Source organism: Trachurus japonicus, chromosome 8 (genome assembly GCF_045865225.1).
Source record: "Trachurus japonicus isolate A0001 chromosome 8, Traja_1.0".
Classification (NCBI taxonomy): Eukaryota; Metazoa; Chordata; class Actinopteri; order Carangiformes; family Carangidae; genus Trachurus; species Trachurus japonicus.
The window spans coordinates 24,437,736-24,460,511 of NC_140914.1; the positions used below are offsets into that span (position 1 = coordinate 24,437,736).

Here is a 22,776-nt window from a genome sequence, read left to right on the forward strand (position 1 = left end):
CCCTCTGTGTCTGTGTCTCTCTCTCTGTTTTCAGGATGACAACTCCATGTTCTTTCAGTTTGGCCCCTCCATAGAGCAGCAAGCCTCGGTTATGCTGAACATCATGGAGGAATACGACTGGTACATCTTCTCCATCGTCACCACTTACTACCCAGGTTACCAGGACTTTGTTACCAAGGTAACCATACTCAGCTGAGACAACATGCACCATAACCATACAATACGGATTATCTTCAACCTCTTCGTGTCAAAACACGTATTTTTAACATGTGATGCAAATTAGAGAGATTAGAGTTTCTAAAAGTCCCAGTGATGCTGAATTTATCAGCTTTTGCACACAAGTCACTATACTGTACAGTATCTGATTAAATTAGGATAAGTCTCTTGTATAAATTTGTCGAAATTGACAGATAACATGCAAAAGCTCAAAGGATTGTCTTCTTTCTTTTTTCCTCTGCCCCGTTCAGATCCGTAGCACCATCGAGAACAGCTTTGTGGGCTGGGAACTGGAAGAGGTTTTACTCCTGGACATGTCTGTAGATGACGGAGATTCAAAGATCCAGAACCAGCTGAAGAAGCTCCAGAGCCCTGTCATTCTGCTCTACTGCACAAAAGAGGAGGCCAACACCATCTTCGAGGTGGCCCACTCTGTTGGGATCACTGGCTACGGCTACACTTGGATAGTGCCCTCGCTGGTAGCCGGAGACACTGATGTCGTGCCCGCAGAGTTCCCCACAGGTAGGAAGTCGTGCTCTGGAAAAAAAAAAAGAGTCCAAATTACGATTTGTATTACATTTTTATCTGGAGTAACCTCCTGAATGGAAAATGTCCGCTTGCCTTGAGCTCAAATCCTAAGCCCTTTCTAAGTACAGCAATCACATTTCATGCAGCGTTTGGTTGATGTTTATCCAAAGTGCATTAAAAATACCAGGAATGCATTTTCTACATAGGAGTCAAATCCCTAACCTTTGTCTCCTCAGTGCTACTAGGAGATAATATTTTAGATTAGTATTCAAGTAGCACAAGAGTTATTACATCAGCAAAAATGACCCTGGCTAATGTCAGTAATTATTCATGAGCTAGTTAACATCACTGTAACATAACTCACATTACACCATCATGATATTCGAGTCATACTGTATTTAACCAAGTGAAGCCTCCTTGTTGTTTTACACTGAGGAAGTCTGAGTTGTGTTGCTTAGAATGTGACTTTTCGTCTTATAAGCCGTATGGACGACTGTTAGTTGCAATTAAAACGTCTTGAAAAAGTTGATAAATGGACCTTATGCTGTCAAAAAGACTCTCTCAGAGAGCGTTTTTATTCCCTCACTGAGGATGGAAACTGTGGCTGAAAATCTAGCAACACCTTTAGCGTGGAAGAGGCACCACCATCTTGTTTTTGTGATTTGTTGTTGTCATTGTTTGGCTCTTGCTTTTATCGCCTGCTGTGATTCCAACCTGCTTTGCAATAGACTGCTACTTTTCCTCCAGATGATACAATGCTGAAGAATTTACAATTATACAGACTATCGATGCTAAGATGTTAAGCAGAGATAGAGAAGAAGACAAAAGCATGTACTTTTTATTGGAGATGTGGCTCCATCCATTTGTAATATCAGCTTTTTCTTACTTACTTGCCACCTCAGAAGGAACCCCGAGCCTTTGAGATGCTATTTTGGTCAAATTTTATTTTTGGTTTTGCTATTTGGATTTTTCCTGCAAGACAAAAAAAAAATAATCCAAAAAACAAACTGACCTTTCCTAATAAGAAGTCAGGGAGCATTTCTCTCCCGCCCTCTCCCTGCAACACCACTGGAGGTCATTCTAACCTTTGAAGGTCAAATGTGGAACCAAAGTGACATCTAAGTTGGGGTACATAAACCACTCAACCTCGCTCACGCAATCTGTCAGACATACCTGTCAAACTCCCTCATGTAACAGGACTTTCAGCACCTGGGGGTGGACAGACACTTTTAGAAAGGCCAGCACACAGTGGGAATCAAACCTTATTAACTGTTGGTGATGTTTCCTCCACGAGAACTAATGGAACCTTGTACAACTTCAGTCTGTTTTATCCTCTGTAGGAGAATAAACCGTGGGAGCAGGTAGTATATTTCCTGTGGACATATGAGCTTGATAATTTGTCGGCGTTGGGCTCGTTGATTTACAGTGAGAGCGAGATATTACACCGCTGCCTGTCCTCAGCAGTTTCTGGGAAATGGTCGACCAGGCCCAACCTGAGATCGTTGTGCTGTTCAAGCACCGTAACTCAAACTTTTTACCTCTGCTCCCTTATTGGCATCCATGGATGATTTACTCTAAATTGCAGTTAGGTGTGTGTTGTGCTCCTGTGTGTGTGCCTATGGGTGTGTTTCTTATGCCTTTTGTGTGTAATGTTGGTGTGCATTTGTCTGTGAAATGTGTGATTGGGTCATGGTTTAATTTGCATGAGAAAATAAGGGTTGAGTGTAATCAAACGGGTTGTGTGCTTTTGTGTGCACCTCATAAGACGGGAAGCGAGTGTTTACATGGAGGACAGAGTGAACAAAAACTACGATTGTGTGCGAGTGTGCGCGAGTGTTTGTTTCAGTGTGTCTGCTCCAAATTAGGGTTCCACTCTATAAAGTTTGATATATCACCATATCAGTTATGTAAATCACACACAACAACTCCCCTCTTGATTTATGTTGCCACGGAGATAATCGTGACTAGCTCGTGTACTGCCTGAATGATTACAAAGTGGAGCTGGCGGAGTGGCTGCGTTGATGGACACACACGAACCTCTTTGAGTTCGCATTGAATTATCATAGGATTAATCATATGGGACATAATGACAGATAGCAGGCTAAATGTCAGCCACTTGTTTAATGCATGATGAATAGGAGACAGAATTTGAACATTTACATAACACTCACAGCGGTGCTATAGTCTAACTTTGACAACAAAAAAGCTAGACACTTCTTCATACAGTCGCTGATTTAGTACATTTTGTGTTACGTGTTGCTGTATTGGCAGGATACATCAGAGGCATATTATAGTTTGGATGTGCATACCACCTGAGTCAGTATGCAAATTTCTGAGCCTCTGCTCACAGCTGCTGCTGCAGGATCTGTGCTTGTCAGTGCTGCCCTCTGCCAAAGAGACGTACATGATGGAAGGATTTTACCTCACAGCTTCAGCAGCGACAGTCTGTGAAACCTTTGCTCAGAGCAGCCTCACATTCTTAAGGAGTCATCTGAAAGACTTTTTTTTAAGTTATGCTACTTCAGAACCTTCAGTGTCTTGACAGTGACACTGAGTGCATTTTTCTTTTCTATGTGATTGATAGATTTTGAAAAGAATACCGTGCTGAATCAACCAGGATTACGGCTCTACTCATCAAGAACAAGACACTAGCAAGATATTTGTAGACATTAGGCATTCAGCTGTAGACCTCAGTCAGTGAACCAAGCCTCATCTCCGTGTTTCAACCTCACCATCAGAGGAGCCACATGAAGCCTGTAGCTGCAGTCAGCCGCAGCAACTTGTGAACTTCCAGAGAGCCCAGCGACACCGTGGCGCAGCATGTGACTCTGGTGGTGGTGGTGGTGAGTGCTCTCTGGGTGAATGCAAGCGGTTCAGGGTTCAGCAGAAGGTGCACGCTAGCTGTGGGGCTAATTTGCTTACTAGGCACACTTAATAATTTGCACCATGTGTGATGAAGAGCCTCCAATTCTCCTGGGTAATTCCACTGATGCCTTCCTTAAGTGGCGCTCTGGGGAACCATTTCTCCTCCCACTCTCCTCCTTCCTTCCCGTTCCTCCTTATTTCATACTGTTGTTCCCCATGTTTTCTGTCTCGCTGTATTTCAGCGTCCTCTGACTCCCTTCCAACTGTCTGCTCCCTTCAATTTTTTGCTTTTTTCTTTCCGTATCCTTATGTCTGTCAGAGTTTCTCTTTTCCCCCATCGCCCCCCTCAGCTCTCTCTCTCTCTCTTACTAACAGCCTTTCTGTCTCTATTCTTCCTGATCAGAGTTACTCACTACTGCTGCACAGACTGTGCCAACGTAACCACCCAATCTGACATCACTGACAATAATAAGCTGTTTCCAAAAATAGCCAGTAATACGGTAGCTCTGCTATTGCGATCTCCAATCAGTTTGCCTACGTGTGGATGTCGTGTATGTGATTTTTGTGGAGTTTTTTTTTTTTTTGTTTGGTTTGTGTATATGCGTGTTTGTGCGTATCCAGATAACGAGACAACCTTTAGCCTATAAACACAGACTGTAACCACTTTACTGGCTATACTGTAGAAAACCTTAGCTGCTACAGCGCTGTTCAGCTATAACGTTGCCAGTTGACATGTCTGTGTTATGACATTTTAACATGTCCTGAGAGATGTATGAATATTAACATCGCACACCATTTCCCAAGATGGTGAAAAGAATACACTACACTAAACATGGACATCTACAGTGCACGCACACACACACACACATACTCACTCTTCCCATAAAATAACAAAACTGACATGTGTAAAAAAGGAACGAGTGAGTGAGTGAGTGAGTGAGGGAGTGAGTGAGTGAGTGGGGTAGGGAGGGAGGGAGGGAGTGAGGGAGGTGTTGAGAAAGTGTCAACAGTGTGTGACATTAGATGTGGTCCTGGTGGGCTGGAGCTGTCAGCGCTGAGGCCCCATGAGGAAGGCAGGTTGCCAGGCTGCCTGTCTATTTCTGCCCACTGACATGGTAGTGGTCTGGCTGACATGTGGTCATACGCTGTCAGAGAGATGCAGGCCAACTGATGGACAGAGAGGGACAGATTAAAAGGCAGATAGAGAAACAGATAGCCTGATAAATTGACTTGAAGGCAGCAGGACGTGCTTCACTGAGAGCCGTGCGACCTGGGAGGACAATTCGTTATTGGCTGTTTTAAAAAAGTCATGAGGGCAGTTACAGCTGAGAATTTAGATAAGGCCGGGCTTATGAAGGTCTCCACGTGAAATTGACAATACGGCTTTGATTTTAAACAAAAAGTGAACCAAAGCTGGGTTGTCACATCCTGTGACGGTGGATTGCTGCCAGCAGATTTTATGAGCTTTAGCAAACTAGTCTAAGTCTAATGCAAATGCTAAAACTCAGTCAGTTGTTTGGAAACGCAGTCTCTAGCTGACTATTTAATATTTTCAGATGATTTATGTTATACTGAGAAGACATTAAAAGAAATCAATAATGCTAAAAAATAAAATAAACTCAGGCTTTAGCTAGCAAATACTTAGCATCCAACACCCCAAGTGAGTTTTGCTTATACTAAGGCACCATGCTTACAGTACTGTTAAGACATGTAGCAGTTAGCGGCCGGTCAGTAGGTATATGGGACAAAGAGCATCTAGAGAAAAGTAAATTAGTAAATTACTTTCTTAACAGCTGCATTGAACCTTGAGGAAAGGTAATGAGCGTCCAGGCGCTCTGCTGGATGTGCTGATTTCCCAGAAATGCAAGTTTGTAATTACTGTATTTGGGTGGTTGAGACATTTAACCTTCTCCAAACTCATGGTGCATCAGTGATTCTCCTAAATAAATAACAATGCTAAGAAACAAATGAAGATCCAAGCTCTAAAATGGATCTAGAATAATTAGACCCATGGTGAGCCGAAGCCCTGTAATAATCCCACCTGTTAGCACTAACCTGATAAAATCCTGACAGTGGTGAACAGGAGAACTAAATGATAGGTCATTAAAAAGAGATTGAGCACACTAGGCTCAGCGCTGGACAGCATGCACTGTGCCATCAATTAACGGCAATTGTTTGCCGTGTGTTAATCATATTATCAATAACAGCTGTTTAATATCAGTGAAACTCATTAACAAAATGTCAGGTCTGTCTGAATAGATGCATAATTGGTCTAGTTTTACTCATAAATGAACTGTTCTCATAGTGCTTCCCATGTGTTTGTGAGGAATAAATAAATAAATAAAAAAAGCGCAGTGATGAACTGAGTTGTGTCCTCTAGGGTCCGTACAGATAAATCAGTGTCATCGGTGTTTGTGTGAATTTAAGCAAAGGGAACATCCTAAGACAGCCTTCCAATTTTTTAAGGTCAAGTGCTGTCCCCAGCTTTGGGAATACTTGAAATATTGTCGATCTGCTCACTACTCACTCCTTGATGATCCGCAGCAGAAAGGGACGGTAGTGTGGAGGAAGGACAAGCATCCTGGCAAATAGCTGAATGAACTGATGCGTGGTTGGAAGGGCAACGGAGGAGATGGGCATGGAGACACAGGGAGAGAGAAAGAGAGAGAGAGAGGGAGACCTACAAACGAATGTTCACAAACAGACAGATTGTCAAAAGAGAACAGGACTCAGGCAGACAGAAGGACAGATAAACAGACGTACAGACAGTGCAAAGGCCAACAAACAGAGACAGACAGGGCTTTAGACAGACAGATGGACAAACACAGCAAGGTGATAGACGCTTAGTCAAGCAGGGTGGGAGTGCTTTTCATCTGCTCTCTGAGTCATCACGTAATGAGTGCTCTGTCTCTTGGAGTGTGTTCAAAACATGTAGACCCTCACAGAATTATGCCTATCTGCTCCCGCTTCACTTTTCTCCATATGTCCGTCTGTGGCTTCACTCTCTTCACCTCTCTCATTCTCATACCTTACTTGCTTACTTCCGAATCCTTCTGTACTCACCTGTCTGTTTCTCCCTAAACCCTCCGCCTCCCTCCCTCTATCTCTTCATCTCTTCAGCTCTTTCTTCTATCACATATCCACTGATCACTTCTCTTTTCCTCTCCTTGCTTCCTCCTTCCAGGCCTGCTCTCGGTGTCCTATGACGAGTGGGACTACGGCCTGGAAGCCCGCGTTCGTGACGGTGTGGCAATCATCACTATGGCAACCTCCACCATGATGATGGACCGTGGACCTCACACCCTGCTCAAGTCCGAGTGCCACGGAGCTCCTGACAAGAAGACCCCCATCTCAGGCAACCCCAACGAAGTGCTCAGGTGAGTGGAGGCTGGATGGAGCCGTTTGGTGCTGGGAGGCAGTTTGACTGTAGTTTGACAAGTCAAAGCCATAAATGCTGCATCAGTTGTAAACTCATATTATGATACAGCAGAAAATGACTTGGTTGGTAAGCAGTGTAACATCGTCCCACCTTATTTATACATCAAGGTGACTTCTTAATGAAATCTGCTATTTGGGGCACATCTCCTGACATCTGGTTTCTATATGCTCTAAAAATGCTCCAAAAATGCTGGATCCTACATTTACCATGATGCAACTTAGTAATATCTTTTACTAGACCCCCTCTGCCTCCTAAACACTCTCGACTGTCAAACTCTTAAAAAAAAAAAGCAGCATTTCAAGAGCCTTCAAAACATGACTAACAGATTAATGATTCATTGTTTGCTATTTATTTTTCATGTTGTTTGTATGAATTTCCCAAAATATGTCTTTATTGGGACGTCTTGGTGTATTTGCCTTTTAAAAAATTCAAGAATTTGAATGGTATTGTCCCATAATGCCGGTGTGGTGCGTTTCTGTGCATGTTCTCCATGAGCCTGAATTTCCTCCAGGTACAAAGACAATGCAGGCTAATTGCCAACGCCAACATGTCCAGTGGGTGTGAATGTTAGTGTGAATAGTTGTTTGTCTCTAGACAGTGTGTCGGCCCAGTGAGAGACTGTTCCCCCTGCTTTACCCACCGTCAGCTGGGTTTGGCTCCAGCTCCCATGTGACCCTGGAAGGATGAGCTGTATAGCAAATGAATGTCCCATTATACGTCCAACTTAAAGTCTCTATCAGCTTTTAAATCACTGTAGAGTCTATCAGGGAGAAGGTCTGAGTGCACTGCTGGAACGACGTCCTGTTAGCCGGCTTCATGTGCAGTATAACAAGCTCACTTTCTGCCCTAAAGCCATCCAGCACAAACTCAATGAACAGCAGCTTTGTGGTGCGCAGCGTAAAACACAGTGCAGAGGCCACGTGTCTCAGTAGTGGCCTCATTTGTTTGTTGTTATTTATTTACAATTACACTAATGTTTCCAAATTAATCAGGCAGTGATTTATGGATATTAAAACGCTACGCACAGCAGCTTCGGCTTGCGCACAGGTTCAGGTGGAGCTCAACAGGAGCGTTCTGGCGTAGATCAGCACATCCACGGCAGCAGCAGCAGCAGCAGCAGCAGATGCCGAAAACACCCGTGCACAAACACAACCGCACACATGCACCTTTATCCCTCTGCATACTGTGATCATCCCCCCCCTCTCTCCATGTAATAATACCCTCCACACACAAACACACCCCCCTTCCTCGGGAAAATCCAACCCCACCCCCCAAGCTGTCCGTCTCAGCAGCAGGCCTTTTGAACTGGTGGCGAAGCGCGGCGTTCGGCGCTGCTTTGCTCCGCGCGCTACCTAATTGGTCCCAATGGCGTTTGAGCCGGCGAACACTGGCCCCTGTCGTGCTGCGCTCCAGAGCTCGGCACATGTTATACTCGAGGGCTGCTTCACCCCTCTGCTGCTCTGTTTGTCTGCTGTGGAAGCTCTGCTCGCGCTTCTGTGTGTTTTTCGTTGTGCTAAAAGAGTGATGCGTGTGGGCCAGATGTGTGTGTTTGGATGCTGTACAGTTTGTTTGTGTGTGTGTTAAGGAGATTGTCAGTCATCTTTGAGGACATGTGTCTAGTTGCTGCTGTTGATAAATCTTGTTTTGTTCTCATGGTTTGGTATAAAAGCGGCTGTATGGCAGCTAAACTGAGCCTCAATCTCACACACACACACAGAATGACACTTTTTTTTTTACAAAGACTAAATACAAAGTATCTGCTTCTTCTGCTTTCTAGTTTTCACATTCACACTTGCAGCACTACTACTGTAGGAACACATGCACACCTTTTTTGGATTGTGCTGCCTATGTAGGATGTGGATGCATTTTCATACTTCACACTTAACTGCAGCCTCGCACTATGGCAGCGACGCTTTGTTGTCTGTTCCAGCAAACTCTTTAGATGTCATTTCAATACCCTGTCTGCTGGTTCACTCCTTTCTGAAGCTTTGCATTTGTTTCACCACTGCTTACTGCTTTGAGATAAGAGTGGAGTTTATGGCAGCTGCCGTTGCCCCAGAATACAATTCCCCTGCTCTGTTCATGTGTGCCTGGCTGTGCTCTGCTCTGCTCTGCTGTGGTTGTCCTGTGCCGCTCTCCTCTCTGCTCAGCTCTTTCTCGACTCCATCATGTTCTGCTCTGTCCTGTCCTGTCCTGCCCCGTAGTCGTCTCCTTTGTTCCGTCCCTTTTATACAGCTGCTCGTCTCTTCTCTGCTTTGTTCCACTTTAGCCTCTTTTGTTAAACGCTGCTCTGTTTCATCTGCTCACACCTTCTCCTCCTCTCCTCTCCTCTGCTGGTTTTCCTCTCTTCTCCACTGTTCTGCTCCTCCCCAACCATTGTCTGCGCTCCAGACCTGCAGTTTTATAATCAACTTAGCTGTGTTGTTGATTAGATCAGTTGCGAGCGCTGCTAAGATCCTTCGCCCCTCACCGCCTTAACTAAATTTGTTCGGTGATAACCTTTGTCTTCAGGTGCTCAATCAAGAGATTAGCATTTGGCCTAGAGTCTATATACAGGAAAACAGAGTGAATGGCTGGTTGCTTGGCTTGCTGGCTGCTGGCTTGGCTGGCTGTTTGCTGGGTGACCTGATGCCTTGGTTGATTCACTACTAAGTGAATCAGCAGATGAATAGAAGGAAGGTGGATAGAAAGGAGAGCAACTCAATCAGAGAGCTCTCTGTGTCGTAGGGTGGGAAAACCTAAGATACGCTCTCATGCTCCAAAGAATTCAAGCACCATTTGTACATTTTCAAAGAGAGACCTTTAAGGAAAGTCGTCAACACATCAGTTTGAGTCACAATTCACTTGTAGACATTGAGGCTAATGGAATTTAGAAGCTGTTTTCAATTGCACGTACGTCCAGACTCACACAAGATTCATGCACGTTGATTACACAACTATGTCGGTAGACTAAAATGATGGACACTTCTCACCCTCAACAGTCTCCATCTTGGCTGTGTAACAGAAGGGGGCGGCCCACTGATGTGTTTTCAAACTTGTGAAAATGGCGACCGAGGAAGAGGACACATCACGGGTGCATCGGTGCAGATGGTGACTGATTTACAAGTTGCATGACACAAAGAGCAAGTACAAGACAGTGAAGCATTTTAAGTCAAGTGAACAAAGCAGGTGGCAGGTGAGCAACAGTCATACCCCAGTTAGTACACAACAGTAGTGCACACCAGTGTCCACAGTGGACTATAGTCACGTGAAAAAGTTGGGACCCCACAAAACACAACATACAAATATGAGATCATCCCTCAAAATATATTTATTGATAAAGGTCATGTCATTGCATCAGCTGCACAAAAACAACACAAAAGTAACCTATTAATAATTAATTGAACAAAAGAATTTGACAAAGATGCCAAAAAGTTAAGACACTGTCACTTCATGCGTTAGTCTCCATGTCATTCTTCTAGTTTCACTTCTTATACAGTATATATATACTTTTTCAACCAAAATATAAAGCATTTTGAACAGAATTTATTTGCTTTGAAAGGTGCTATATAAATAAAATTTTATTGATTGACTGTAATATTTGAAAACATGGCACTGAAAAAAATCATATTGAAAATCTCGAACAACACAGCAAATTATGAGGGAAGGAGGAAAGGAACTTTGCAGCCTTATGAAATTCTTCATGTTATGACAAAAACACATGAGCAAAATCACACACATGTTATTAACAATGTGCGTTATAAAGCTGTTCAGTATGGGATGCGTGTTAATATGTAAATGTTATCTAGTTTACATTTAAGTCCAGTGTTGAATGATGAAGAACTGCTGCATGGTCACGGTCATCTACTTGACTTTATAAGCCATACATTATGCTGATCCCGCTCTGCTTAGCATTTCCTTGTCCAGCCCTTAGCGCTTCATAGAATACCACAAGAGAAGGACATGTCACTCCACTAAGTAAATTAAGTCCACTGTAGCCAGCACTGTGACATTCCAGCTAATGCTACAGTCTGAGCCTGACAAGTGAAGATAGCAGACAGAGGAAGACGAGAGCAGAGCACAGAGAACGAAAGGCAGAGCGAGGCAGAGACGGGAAAGAGAGACCACTGGTGAGCAATACACAGCAGTGTGAGAATCATGAGTTTGACAACAGTGGCCCTGACCTTGCCAGGCGTGGACAGGTTCCAAATGAGCTCGGAGTTGGAAAGGTGTCAAGTCCTTTTAAGCTCTGTGGACATTTCTGAACTTTTGTTGCCTCAGTGAGGCTTTCAATAGAGTGTACGCTGTATGTGTTTGTGTGTTTGCATGTGTATGTGTTTGTGTGTGTGTGTGCAAAATACTCTGAAGCAGCATTTTGACCTTATTGAGCTGAGGGATGAGTGTGCGCCAGCTCAATGGACAGCGTGTCCACCTGGGTGTGCGTGTCTGTGCTTCTAGCTATTTCAGTCTGAGTATATAAAGGCCATGTGAGTGTGTGTTTATGGGCCAGGCCGGCAGCAGACATTAAAGAGGCACCTGTTTGTGATGGGGCTTGATTGGAACTAGGTCAGGATGCTCCTGCGCTGTCTCCTGTTTCTGTCTCTCTTTCTCCTCCTAAATCTTTTCATCCATCTTTGTCTCCAGATCTCTTTTTCCCTGGCTAGTTTATTCACTTATCTACTTTTCTGTTTCTTTTCTGTGGTCTAAGCACTGCAGCTATTGGAGTCCTCTTCATGGCCATCATTATCATCATCATTATCATTATTATTATGGTTAATTTCAGCATAAAGTGTCTGGATTTTAAAAAAGAACCACAGAGACCAAACCAGGCAGATACATTCAAACCCTTCCCCACTGCTCAGACAGTATTAATATCTCTTTAAAACGCAAAACCTATTGATCAGGATGTTCACACATACAAATGTAAAGGTAAAGTGTCACTCGCTAAGAATCACAGCTTATTGACCATCCTAACATGTAGCTCTAGACAGACCCAAACATTAGGATGATACTAAGCAAAAGCAGTGTGCAGGGTGTCCTTCTGTCTAAATGTCATGACATTCAAACACTGAGTGAAACTTTTCTTAACTGCGGTCAATGATAGTTACAGCTACAACCCATAACTATCATAAAACAAATGCAGAGATAAATCAGAACAGAAAGGAACAGATGGTTTAGAGATCAATCTGTTTAGAAGCACAAGGTCCTGGGTTCAACTCTGAAACTCTGTCCCTTGACCTCTACTGATGTCCACTGGGTGTATAATACTTCACTCACTGATCACCGGCACAGCAATTCTTCATGCCTGTGTCGTGATGACTTCACTGTCGTACTTTACTGTAGAACTTAGTAATGCTCAGTAAATCCACCAAACAATACTAAACTAATATGTGCGGCGCATTGTTGTCATGGAGAGCTGTGTTGTCCTGATGGTGTAGTTTTGCAGACATATGCTGTGTGGCAGCAAGGTCATTGATTCAGATCCAGATTGGCAACACTGCTTCATGCAACTTCCTATTTCTGAAACATGTAAGTCAAACCATGTTGCTGATCTCTGCTTTCTGTTTTCATGGACTCTACTCCTTTATTCCCTTAACTCCTTCCTCAGTAAGTGATGATAACTTCATAGAGGAAGAATGATATCTCCTAATGTGGGTCAGTGTTAGTTACAATTTTAAATTCTTGTCACGACAATTAGCCTCAATTGTCCATGTGGATCAGATCAAAAGCAGATACCTTGTGCCTTCTGCAACCTCCCCTCTTTTTTATACCTCTGTTCCTTTGTTGTCATCTCTCTGCTTTCTTCCCATTAGCACAATTTATTACACTGTTTACACACTCTGTTCCCAGGTCTGAACACACACATGTACTGAATACCCCTAGATGCATACATGTGCACCTACACATGCATGCACAACAAATTCACACCTCCCCCCACATTTGCGCGGTATACCCCAAGCGTGCATGCAGCGAAGCCACAGTATGTTTGTCTGCCTCGACCACACAGTGCCATCTGGGGCATGTTATCATTCTCCATATAGATTCCCCCCCTCTACAAATCCAATAAGTACATTGCACCACAATAATTGCGAAGGAGTGTAATTCATGACTAATTCATGTCAGGGTTAATTTATTAAAAATGACTTATCAATATTTCACACAACTCGTCCATTATTCACATCAGAACATGCGCTAAAACGTATCTGTGTCAGGCTGTGGAGTGAGCATGGCTATTTGTCTGTGTGTGTGTGTCATTGTGCTGTTGTGATTTACAATTACAAGTATCTTCCTCAAAGAACAAGAAAGGCTAGCTTCGCTGAAATGTCCTAAATGGCAACACATAGGAGGCAGTGTGTGAAGAGGACAGTGTAGATCTGATCAGAGCGCTGCCTGTTGGAGTCCAGTCAGTGTCGCTCGCTCTCATTCGCCAGGTGGAGACAGCTGCTGCTGCGCTCTGAATTTTAATTCACCTGCTGTACAGTACAGCTGAGACTCTCTCCTTTAGCTTGAGCTGGAAAGTGACGGGTTCAACAGGATATCAAAACAAGGGGTTTAAGAGGTGGGTGGATGTGTGCCTCCGCCTTATCATGCTATTCGCACACACTATGCGCACAGCATGCATGTTACTTAATGCCATCTCGTGGCACATACAGTAGCTTCAGAAACGCAGAGGCAGGGGAGGAGGGGGGTTTGGGGTACAGGTTTATGTTCACATGTTTATTTGTGTCTCTGGCATGGCAAGGGAGGCGGTGACACTGACTGTTTGTCATCCTGCTTTAAGCAAGACATTTCACACCGAGCGGCCCCAGTGGAGCTGCTCAGTGGCCCATAACAGGCCCGACTGTGGAGCCTCCAGATGTGGATTCACTCTGTGCACCTCTGTGAGTGTAAAACAGCACTTCTTAAGTGTGTGTACGGTATGTGTGTGTGTGTCCAGTTTAATTGGCAGTGGTACAGGAAGTTCAGCGGAGGTGACAGAGAGGAGGTTTGGTCCTTTAACCACAGTGTTCACAGCGTGAGGAGAGGAGAGTGTCCCATCCCCTCCCTCTCTTTATTTGAATCCAACCTCTCTCTCTCTCTCTCTTTCCCTCCCACCCTCTGCGAGATTACCGTTACCATAGTAACGCAACAGATTGGGTTTGGAAGTCACAGTGGTTGTGGGTGCCATGGCAACACACATATGCTTGTGTTTCGCTCAGTTACTGCTGTCAACATGTGTAGGATGCAGACGTGTGCGCGCGTGCACACACACACACACACACACACACACACACACACACACACACACACACACACACACACACACACACACACACACACACACACACACACACACACACACACTCACACACACACACACACACACACACACACACAAGCACACACACAAAGGTCTCATATTGTAGCATGTAACAATAGCTTGCTCGGTAAAGATTAAAGGGGGCGCAGCGTCAAGTCATTTTGTAAATGACTTATGATTTATGCAGCAGATTCTGTGCACTTTGTATCAGTGCCAAGGCTCTACAGGAAGGGGCTGTTAGCCGGACACATGGGGCTGCATGAGACGGTATGAAGCTGGATGATTCTGCTCATCACAGCCCGTTGAAAATATCAATATTTAATACAGGAAATAGAATAAGGAAGCTGGCGTTAGAGTAATTTCTGGATTATTTAGTCACTCCATGCTGTACGTTGGACCCGCCTCGAGCAGGAGGTAGATGCACAGAAACAAAGAGGAAGTTCGTTTAAAGGAGACGATTATATTTCTGAAATGCTTCCCACCGCTCCAGCAAGAGGTCTGACATGTGTGAAGCTAAAGCAGTGTGAGTGCAGCAGGGAGGAGGTGTGTAACGCTCAGAGTAAAACTGCAGTGAGGCTGAGCATCACTGTGACAAAAAGCTCAAGACAAACAGATTCTGCCGGTGGTCGAGTCCCGTTACACAACCCAGTCCAGTTACACACTACACCCCTACCGACGGCAAACCAGTAACTCACACACATGCATACACTTTCTCTTGTCATGTATTTATTCATCTACATATGTATGGTGTGCACAGTTTTGAGGTAGTGTTTCCATGGCAACAGTCACAGAGAGAGAGAGAGAGAGAGAGAGAGAGGGCTAGAACAAGAGAGAATGAAGTGTGAGGGAATGAAAGAGTTAAGAGATTGTGTATTTGTGTGTGTGTAGGATAACAGTGAAGTGATCTTGAGTTCACCTGACATAAACATTCCTGTTCTCACACACACACACTTACACACTCCCACACACATTCACTATAATCACAGACTGTGCGAGTGTGTATTTTGTGTGTGTGTGTTTGTGTGCCTGTGTGTGTTGTGTTTAGTTGAAGGGAGGTGAAATGATTTCACCTGACAGAAACAATGCTGCTTTCTCTCGGTTTCTCCTTCTCCACCACACAAACACACCGTCTGAAGTAGACACACAAAGCCAGACACATACACAGTCACAGTCACACAAACACACACACACCAACACACACACTGATCTGACAAGCTGCTATTGGTGTATTATATAGTACTTTTTGTTACATTTGATGCCAAGTATAAACTGCATTGCTCATTTTTGTGCTTCCTCTCTCCAGAGCTGGCTGTATGGTTTGTCAATGGGGAACAGCAGGACTTGTCAATTTATCTTGTACATGATGGAAATACAATTTCAGCTATTTCTGAACTGGTCATACATGTGTCCAGAGAGATCGTTTGTTGTAGTGCTTCATGCTATTTGAGTCATACCTACAGTGTAGTGTAAGACTAGTCCAGCAGCCAAATGAACTAAACTGTTTATGGCTAAATCATCTTTTAATTAGTATGAAATGATTGGTCTTAAAAATGCTGTATTTGTAGAAACCTCAATACTCCATCCATGAGTGTTAATTGTATTATTATCATTTCCTTCATAGTAGCCAGTGACACTTCATGCAGATATCCATGCAGTCAGTGTGGTTAGCTTAGCTTAGCTTAGCACAAAGCCTGGAAACAGGGAGAAACAGATTCAGTGATCAGACTGTTCTCAGTTGACAAAATCCACTTACCAGCACCTTTAAAACTCACTGATTAATTTGCTAAAGCCTGTGTGTTAAACTAAAGTATTAGGCTATATAGTATTTTAATTCATCATCCAGCTGGTTCCATCAAAGATAAGGTATTTGTAGATACATTTTTACAGTCAAATGGTTTTAGATTAGGCTATCAAATAAACTGGATATAATGTGTTTATCATTGAGCTTTAGAAGTATTGGTAGAGGGAATGTGTTAGCAGATCCTTGCTTGCCATTTCCTCCTGCAACCAGTCTTTTTAATCTAGGCTAAACTAAACTAACCACCTTGTCCCCCTGGCCAGATGAAGATCCAAGTGTCATCAGTGCTCACAGCCAATCAGCTACTGAGTCTAGCTTTGTAGTTATTGTGTGTGTAAGTGGTGTTGATTCTCTCATCCAACTGTCCACCTGATGTCCAACAGAATAAGCATGAATCTATTCAACACAGAGGATGTGCAGACTGAACCTGTAACACTGGACATATGGAATGATTGGAGAAATCATCTGCTGAAAAATCTTTTACCTCAATCTTAAACTCATCATTGGCTGTTCTGCTCAAATGTCTGTCTGGGACTGATGACTAATGTACAATACATTCATCTATTAATGGGAAAACTGATGGTTAGACATCAGAGGATAGCTATTTTCTGGCAGTTGATGAGTTTGAGTAATGTCAGCGTGTTTGTCTGAAAAGATAAATGTTTAAAAAATAAACAGACACGCAATGAAACTTTAATGTCGGGGAAATTGAGCCGATAAACAAGAAAAGGATATAGAGTGAATAAAACATTTGCGAGCAGCCGCTGCCAAAGATATTTTTCAGTAAGTGATATACACCTCAATGAGTCTCACTCTCCGTCTCTCTCCTCGATGTGTCCCTCTGCAGGTACCTGATGAATGTGACGTTTGAGGGACGTAATCTGTCGTTCAGTGAGGACGGATACCAGCTGCACCCCAAGCTGGTCATCATTCTGCTCAACAAGGAGAGACAGTGGGACAGGGTGAGTGAGATATTCAGAGAGGAGGAGAGACTGTCCATGTGTGTGTGTGTGTGTGTATATGCGTGTGCTCTCTGTTCTCATGTTGCTGGTTACATTTGTCAAAAAACGGTCCAACTGTTAAAGAGTGAATGACAGGGTGGGAGTAATACGGGAGTTAGCTGTATTCTGTAAGTACAGTACCTGATTGGTCCACCAGTACCTGCCTGCGTCTCTCTATCTGCATCTCTTATCAACTGATTTTCACTTTTTAAGCGTTTTTAAGCCTTGAGCTTTATAGGCGCAACTCTGATTAGATATTATCAACTAGGCTAAGGTGCCTTTGAGCAATATACTGCAGCACAGACCCCAGAGTGGTGATGCATGAAGAATGCTGCAGGAGTCCACAGCTGTTCACTTTAAAACTTTGATAAACTATTTCACATTAACCATTATTTATGTAGTATTTTTACAAAAGCATCCTTCACTATGGGGATCTTTGTCTGCCAAAAAAAGTTTTTAATTCTAAACTCAGTTGGCCACAAAGAGAACTAAGAAAACCAACAAACAGAGCAAGTGAAGTAACAAGACTTGACAAAACTTAGTGTACCGATCAACTGTGTTACATTTACATTGTTCTTGGTGTCAGACGGTTTCAGCTCTTTATATGTTTGCTTCCCTCCTTTACTCTGTGCTCACATATGTGGTGTTTAACTATAGTAGAAGAAAAGAATAGAAATAGAGGCACAACACGAGTTTCTCCACCTCTGGAGACATTTCTTGGCAAGTAAAGGAATGAAGTTTGATGCAGAACTTGCAACTTTTCTTGTAGACTGGTGAGCAAACTGCTGTTAATGTTAACACTGGACATGGAGCAAAAAACTAAACTTACAGATAGCTCCTTTAAGACTACATGTTAACCAGGTGTCACTTTGAAACCGTTACGCTGGTAAAATCTTGACTTTATAATTGTACTATCGTCTGACAAAGTCACGAAACACGTAAGCTAAAGACAACAGCTGTGATTCTGGATGTATTTACTAATGATCATTCAGATCTTACAGTAAGTGAAGTTTATGTCTCTGGAGGTGTTTTCCCTAAGTGTCTCAAAAACAGATAAGATGAATAATATACATGATGCTTGTCGTGGTTGTGTTTGCTTATATTGTCAGCATTTGACTTTTATAAAACCGTTTATATATTGTCGTGCTGACAAGGAGAATTTGTAGTCCAGTGACACTCTGAAGAGTTATTGTTGCAGGTCCTCAGGTTTAGGTGGCATTGAACCATGATGAGCCCCTTTAGGGGCCTCGTTTATCAAATCATACATCAAACAAGTTCTCACCTTCACACTAGCAACAATAACAAATCTTACTTCTTTTAAAGTACTATGAAGTTTATTCTTCAGTCTGTACACTTGGTTCAGTAGCCTTAAAGTAACTACAGTAGCAAACAAGAACAGACTGGGTGGATTGTTTCACTGTACATGTGTGACTGCATTGTCACTGGTGTTGTTCTATCAGGGCCTCGGCACTATCCAGTATTGAAAATAGAAAATTTGAAATGATTGTATTCACTGTGCAATTTTGTTGCATTTCTGAACACAGACATCGGAATTAAACTGAATTTAACTATAGATTATTAGTTGGTCTCATTCTAGGACCTTTGCAAAGTTAAAAAACTGGAGAGCTTTTCAGTTCTCGTTAAACAGCCTGTCCAAGGAAGTTTGATGATTCACCATGAAAATTTGTTACCACTCTGCCATTCATTGTTCTTAAACTGTCCAGACTTTATATGATTGATAAGAGTACCGGCCTGAAGATATGTGTATGCTAATTTTCGCTAATAGTCATAATGTCACCTTATGCTGACAGGAGATATCATGTTTTACAAGTTGATCACACCTTCCTTGAAGTTGGTAATAAATTGCTTAAGACCTGTTAAATGGCCTGCCCATGGCTATTCCTGGTGTCTTATATGTTTAATAAATGTTCTGGGCTGAAGACTTTAAATGAAAAAAAAAAGAAAATCAATGATGAAAGAACAGATAAAATAGAAAATACAATGAAAGCACAACAATGCGTGTCGACAGTGGCCTCCTGGCAGTGGTTCACATGGTGACACAACACGGCGATGACCAACACGATGCTGCTTGTGGCTTTGATTTTACCACATTGATATTTTTTCCACTATTCATTTGTTATCATACAAGTGGTTGTTACAGACTGTGAATGGACTGTGGGTGTTTTGTTGAGCACAGTTGGTCAACCTCTCCCCACTGTACATAGAGCTAAGTATGAGTGACGCGTTGTGAGGGCTGTTGCTTTCCCAGATTGATCACATAATGGAAACATTTTGTTCCTTTACCATCTTGTTTCTGAAAACGCCTGAAGCTCTAAAAAACCACACTGTTAAACCTGACACTGGCACAAGCTTCAGGCATCAGTTAATAAAGACACAGTTTGGGGAGAATAAAGGCTTCGCTCTTTGAAGGTGGCCAAATAAAGAGGTCCAAAAAAGACATTGGGCACAGATTCACTTCAGTCTAATTCACTTTAACCAGTTTATTTTATATTTTCTTTTTAGTTGCTGAACTTATTTCAGAATGCGCCTGTATTGAGCAGCTGCTAGACCTAGACCTGATGTATATGTGTCTAGATAAATGAAGGTTAGAAAATGTTTCTCCAAGGTGGAGAGGTATGGTGTATGGGTGTATGGGTGTCAGAGGAGGTGGTGGTGCAGACTGGGCAACAATAATCCTGAGTCACACTCTGAACCAACAACCTTAAACCACCTGCAAAGTCACCTGCGTGCATCTGTGTTTCCTGATGCTCCCTCTCTCTATTGTCTGTGTGTTCTGCAGTCTGACTCCTTTGACTCTACCTATTCTTTATTCTCAGTATTTCTCTCTTTCTTTTGCCTCTCTAATCTATATTCTGTCCTCTGATCAGAGAACAAGGTGAATCGCTCCCCTTCGTCTACCCTCTCTCTCTCTTTCTCTCTCTCTCTCTCTCTCCTCTCGCAGCCTGCACCACCCCGTCTCTCTCCTCCTCCTCCTCCTCCTCTCACTCCCTCACTCATGTTTAATTCTTAGCTTGACTTCCAGCTGAACCACTTTTCTTGGATCCTAATGAGTTCCAGCTCCTACAACCATCCTTCCACTGCACCTTTGAAGTAGTGTGAAGACTCTGTAGTGTCCAGTCCCGTTTACTCCCCTCCAGGCTGATTTTAACCCTTTCCTCTCCACCTCCTCCCCCCCTCCTTCTCTCCCCATCCCTGTCTGTCTCTATCACTTACTTACTCTTTTTGTGCAGATAGAAGAAGGCTGCATTGTGCCCGAGGGATACACAGGCTCAGCTTGTCCACTCCAGGCAGCTTTGCCAAGTTTGTGCTCCCTGGAGTCAAGTGTGTGTCTGTGTGTGTGTCTGTGTGTACATTTACATATTTTACAAGTGTGCAATCCTGACTTTACACACTGGCCCCACAGCTCCCTGTCCTCCCCTATCTCCCATTATGCTGTGTCCAATTATCTGATGATCCATATCCATTTCCACCCACATCTTTCCCTTGATGAAAGTGGCGGACCAGGCACTTGTAGAGAAAAGGGCACAGACAGTCTCCAGGTATGGCTTCATGTGACCAGCATCTGGGCGAAATTGACTAATTGATGGCGCTTTTCTGTGGAGTAGAGCCACAAGGGCCGGAGGGCCCTCCAGACATACAGCTGGACGCTCGTCGAGAGAAGAGGCAGCATTTTGCATCTGAATGAGCCTCTATCTTCTCCAGCCTTCTTTCTCTCACTTCGCTCTTTTGCTCCATCTATAGTTTTGTCTCTCCAGTTCCCTCTGCAAATTGAGCTTATCCTCATATCTCTCCATCCACTTCTCTGTCTCACGCTTTCTCTCCCCACTCTCTCCTCCTGATCTGAATTCTGCTCTTTCCCCCGTTTCAGTCTCGCCCTTCATGTTAACCTTGCTCTCATTCTCCGCACTGGGTCCCAGCCCTCTCCTCTCCTCTCCTCTCCTCTCCTCTCCTCTCCTCTCCTCTCCTCTCCTCTCCTCTCCTCTCCTCTCCTCTCCTCTCCTCTACTCGTATCAGGGGGAAATGAGATGTATTTGCAGAACAAACATACAACCTCTACTATGCATTTTTGGTCTAGTAAACTTTAGCAAATGTTTGCAGTTATTTAAGTGTAAAATTTAAATTGAATCCCATCCCATTTGAATCATATTCCTATCCAGTGAATCATTTCATCTGTGTACTTTACTGTTAGATTTATTATCACTGAGCCAATGAGCTACAGACTCAGACTGACTCACAGAAGAACTCAAGTCCACGTCTCCATAACTGTGGGTACCCAGTGGTTCAAAAACAAAACAAGAATACAGTTCTGGATGAAAAATGTTTATAATCTTAAACTGTGTATAATTTGCTTGTTTGCTGTTTCTCTGTGCAGGTGGGTAAATGGGAGAACCGTTCCCTATCCATGAAGTACCATGTGTGGCCTCGCTATGAACTGTATGGTGGGGCAGCAACCAGGGAGGATGACCACCTGTCCATTGTGACATTGGAGGAGGCTCCGTTCGTCATTGTGGAGGACGTGGATCCGCTTAGTGGAACCTGCATGAGGAACACCGTCCCCTGCCGGAAACAGATCAAGACACTGTGAGACTCGAATATATCCAATCACTGTCAGGATCTGGAGTGAGACGCCAGAAAAAACCCGAATAAGAATTCATTACAAGACAAAACAGTAATTTACGATGAGTAGTGAATGGAATTATAGTGTGAATTCATCAGTACATATTGATAGAGGCAGCTTTTTGTCTCTGTCCATCTGCCACAGTGGCTCACAGATTTACCTCCTGTAGAACTGACCAAAGTAGAGATGAAAAGAAAAAACCTGGCAGCCACCTAAATGTTGCTCATGAATGATGCTAATTTCCCATGGCAGCTTTGCACAGCCAGAGGTAGAATCAGTTCACACTTAGTCAGTGTGAGAGTGACAGTGCCAGATACACCAAATCATGATTACAATTAGCGGTTCAGACAGAAGTACATATTTGATTAAATAATCATCTATCCGTGTGTGTGTGTGTGTGTGTGTGTGTGTGTGTGTGTGTGTGTGTGCCGGTGCAGTAATCAGACAAAGGATTCAGGGATCTACATCAAGCGCTGCTGTAAGGGCTTCTGCATTGACATCTTGAAGAAGATTGCCAAGACTGTCAAGTTCACCTACGACCTCTACCTGGTGACTAACGGCAAACATGGAAAGAAGATCAATGGAACCTGGAACGGCATGGTGGGCGAGGTGAGGAGATAACGCATGTCTTGTGTCTTTGTCCTATTTATTTATTTGGCAGATGTCTTAGATTGACTAAAAGATATCAAAGTTGCCAAATCCTGCTATCCACCACTGCAAGTGTTCAGTGAGTGGGAGGATGCCAGATATCGCAGGTCAACAAATAAAGCCTCTTTGTTCGTGTTATATTATAAATTATTCAACAATGTCTTTTGTAATTTGGTGGAAAATATTGCAAATGAAGATTTTGCCCTCACTCTTTGCAACACTATCTCATCATTATTGATGTTAATGCTGTTTAAAATGAGATCTAAAGGCATGTGGGCTGTCAGAGTGGCTGTGTGCTTCGCCCAAACACAACTGCATATTTGGCAAAATGTCAGGTGGAGAAATAAAAAGAGAATGACTGTT

The 22,776-nt window shown here is 43.3% G+C and overlaps 1 protein-coding gene across 3 annotated transcripts in view; it reads left to right on the plus strand.

Moving 5' to 3' along the window:
* Positions 1-22,776, plus strand: part of grin2ba (glutamate receptor, ionotropic, N-methyl D-aspartate 2B, genome duplicate a) — a 122,114-nt gene that overhangs the window by 72,242 nt on the left and 27,096 nt on the right. For all 3 annotated transcript variants that reach the window (XM_085784865.1, XM_085784867.1, XM_085784868.1), the window contains 6 exons: positions 35-178; positions 468-738; positions 6,794-6,986; positions 16,973-17,087; positions 21,520-21,728; positions 22,203-22,374. In XM_085784865.1, coding sequence (XP_085640991.1) covers positions 35-178; positions 468-738; positions 6,794-6,986; positions 16,973-17,087; positions 21,520-21,728; positions 22,203-22,374 — 1,104 coding nt within the window. The remainder of the gene's footprint in view (positions 1-34; positions 179-467; positions 739-6,793; positions 6,987-16,972; positions 17,088-21,519; positions 21,729-22,202; positions 22,375-22,776) is intronic.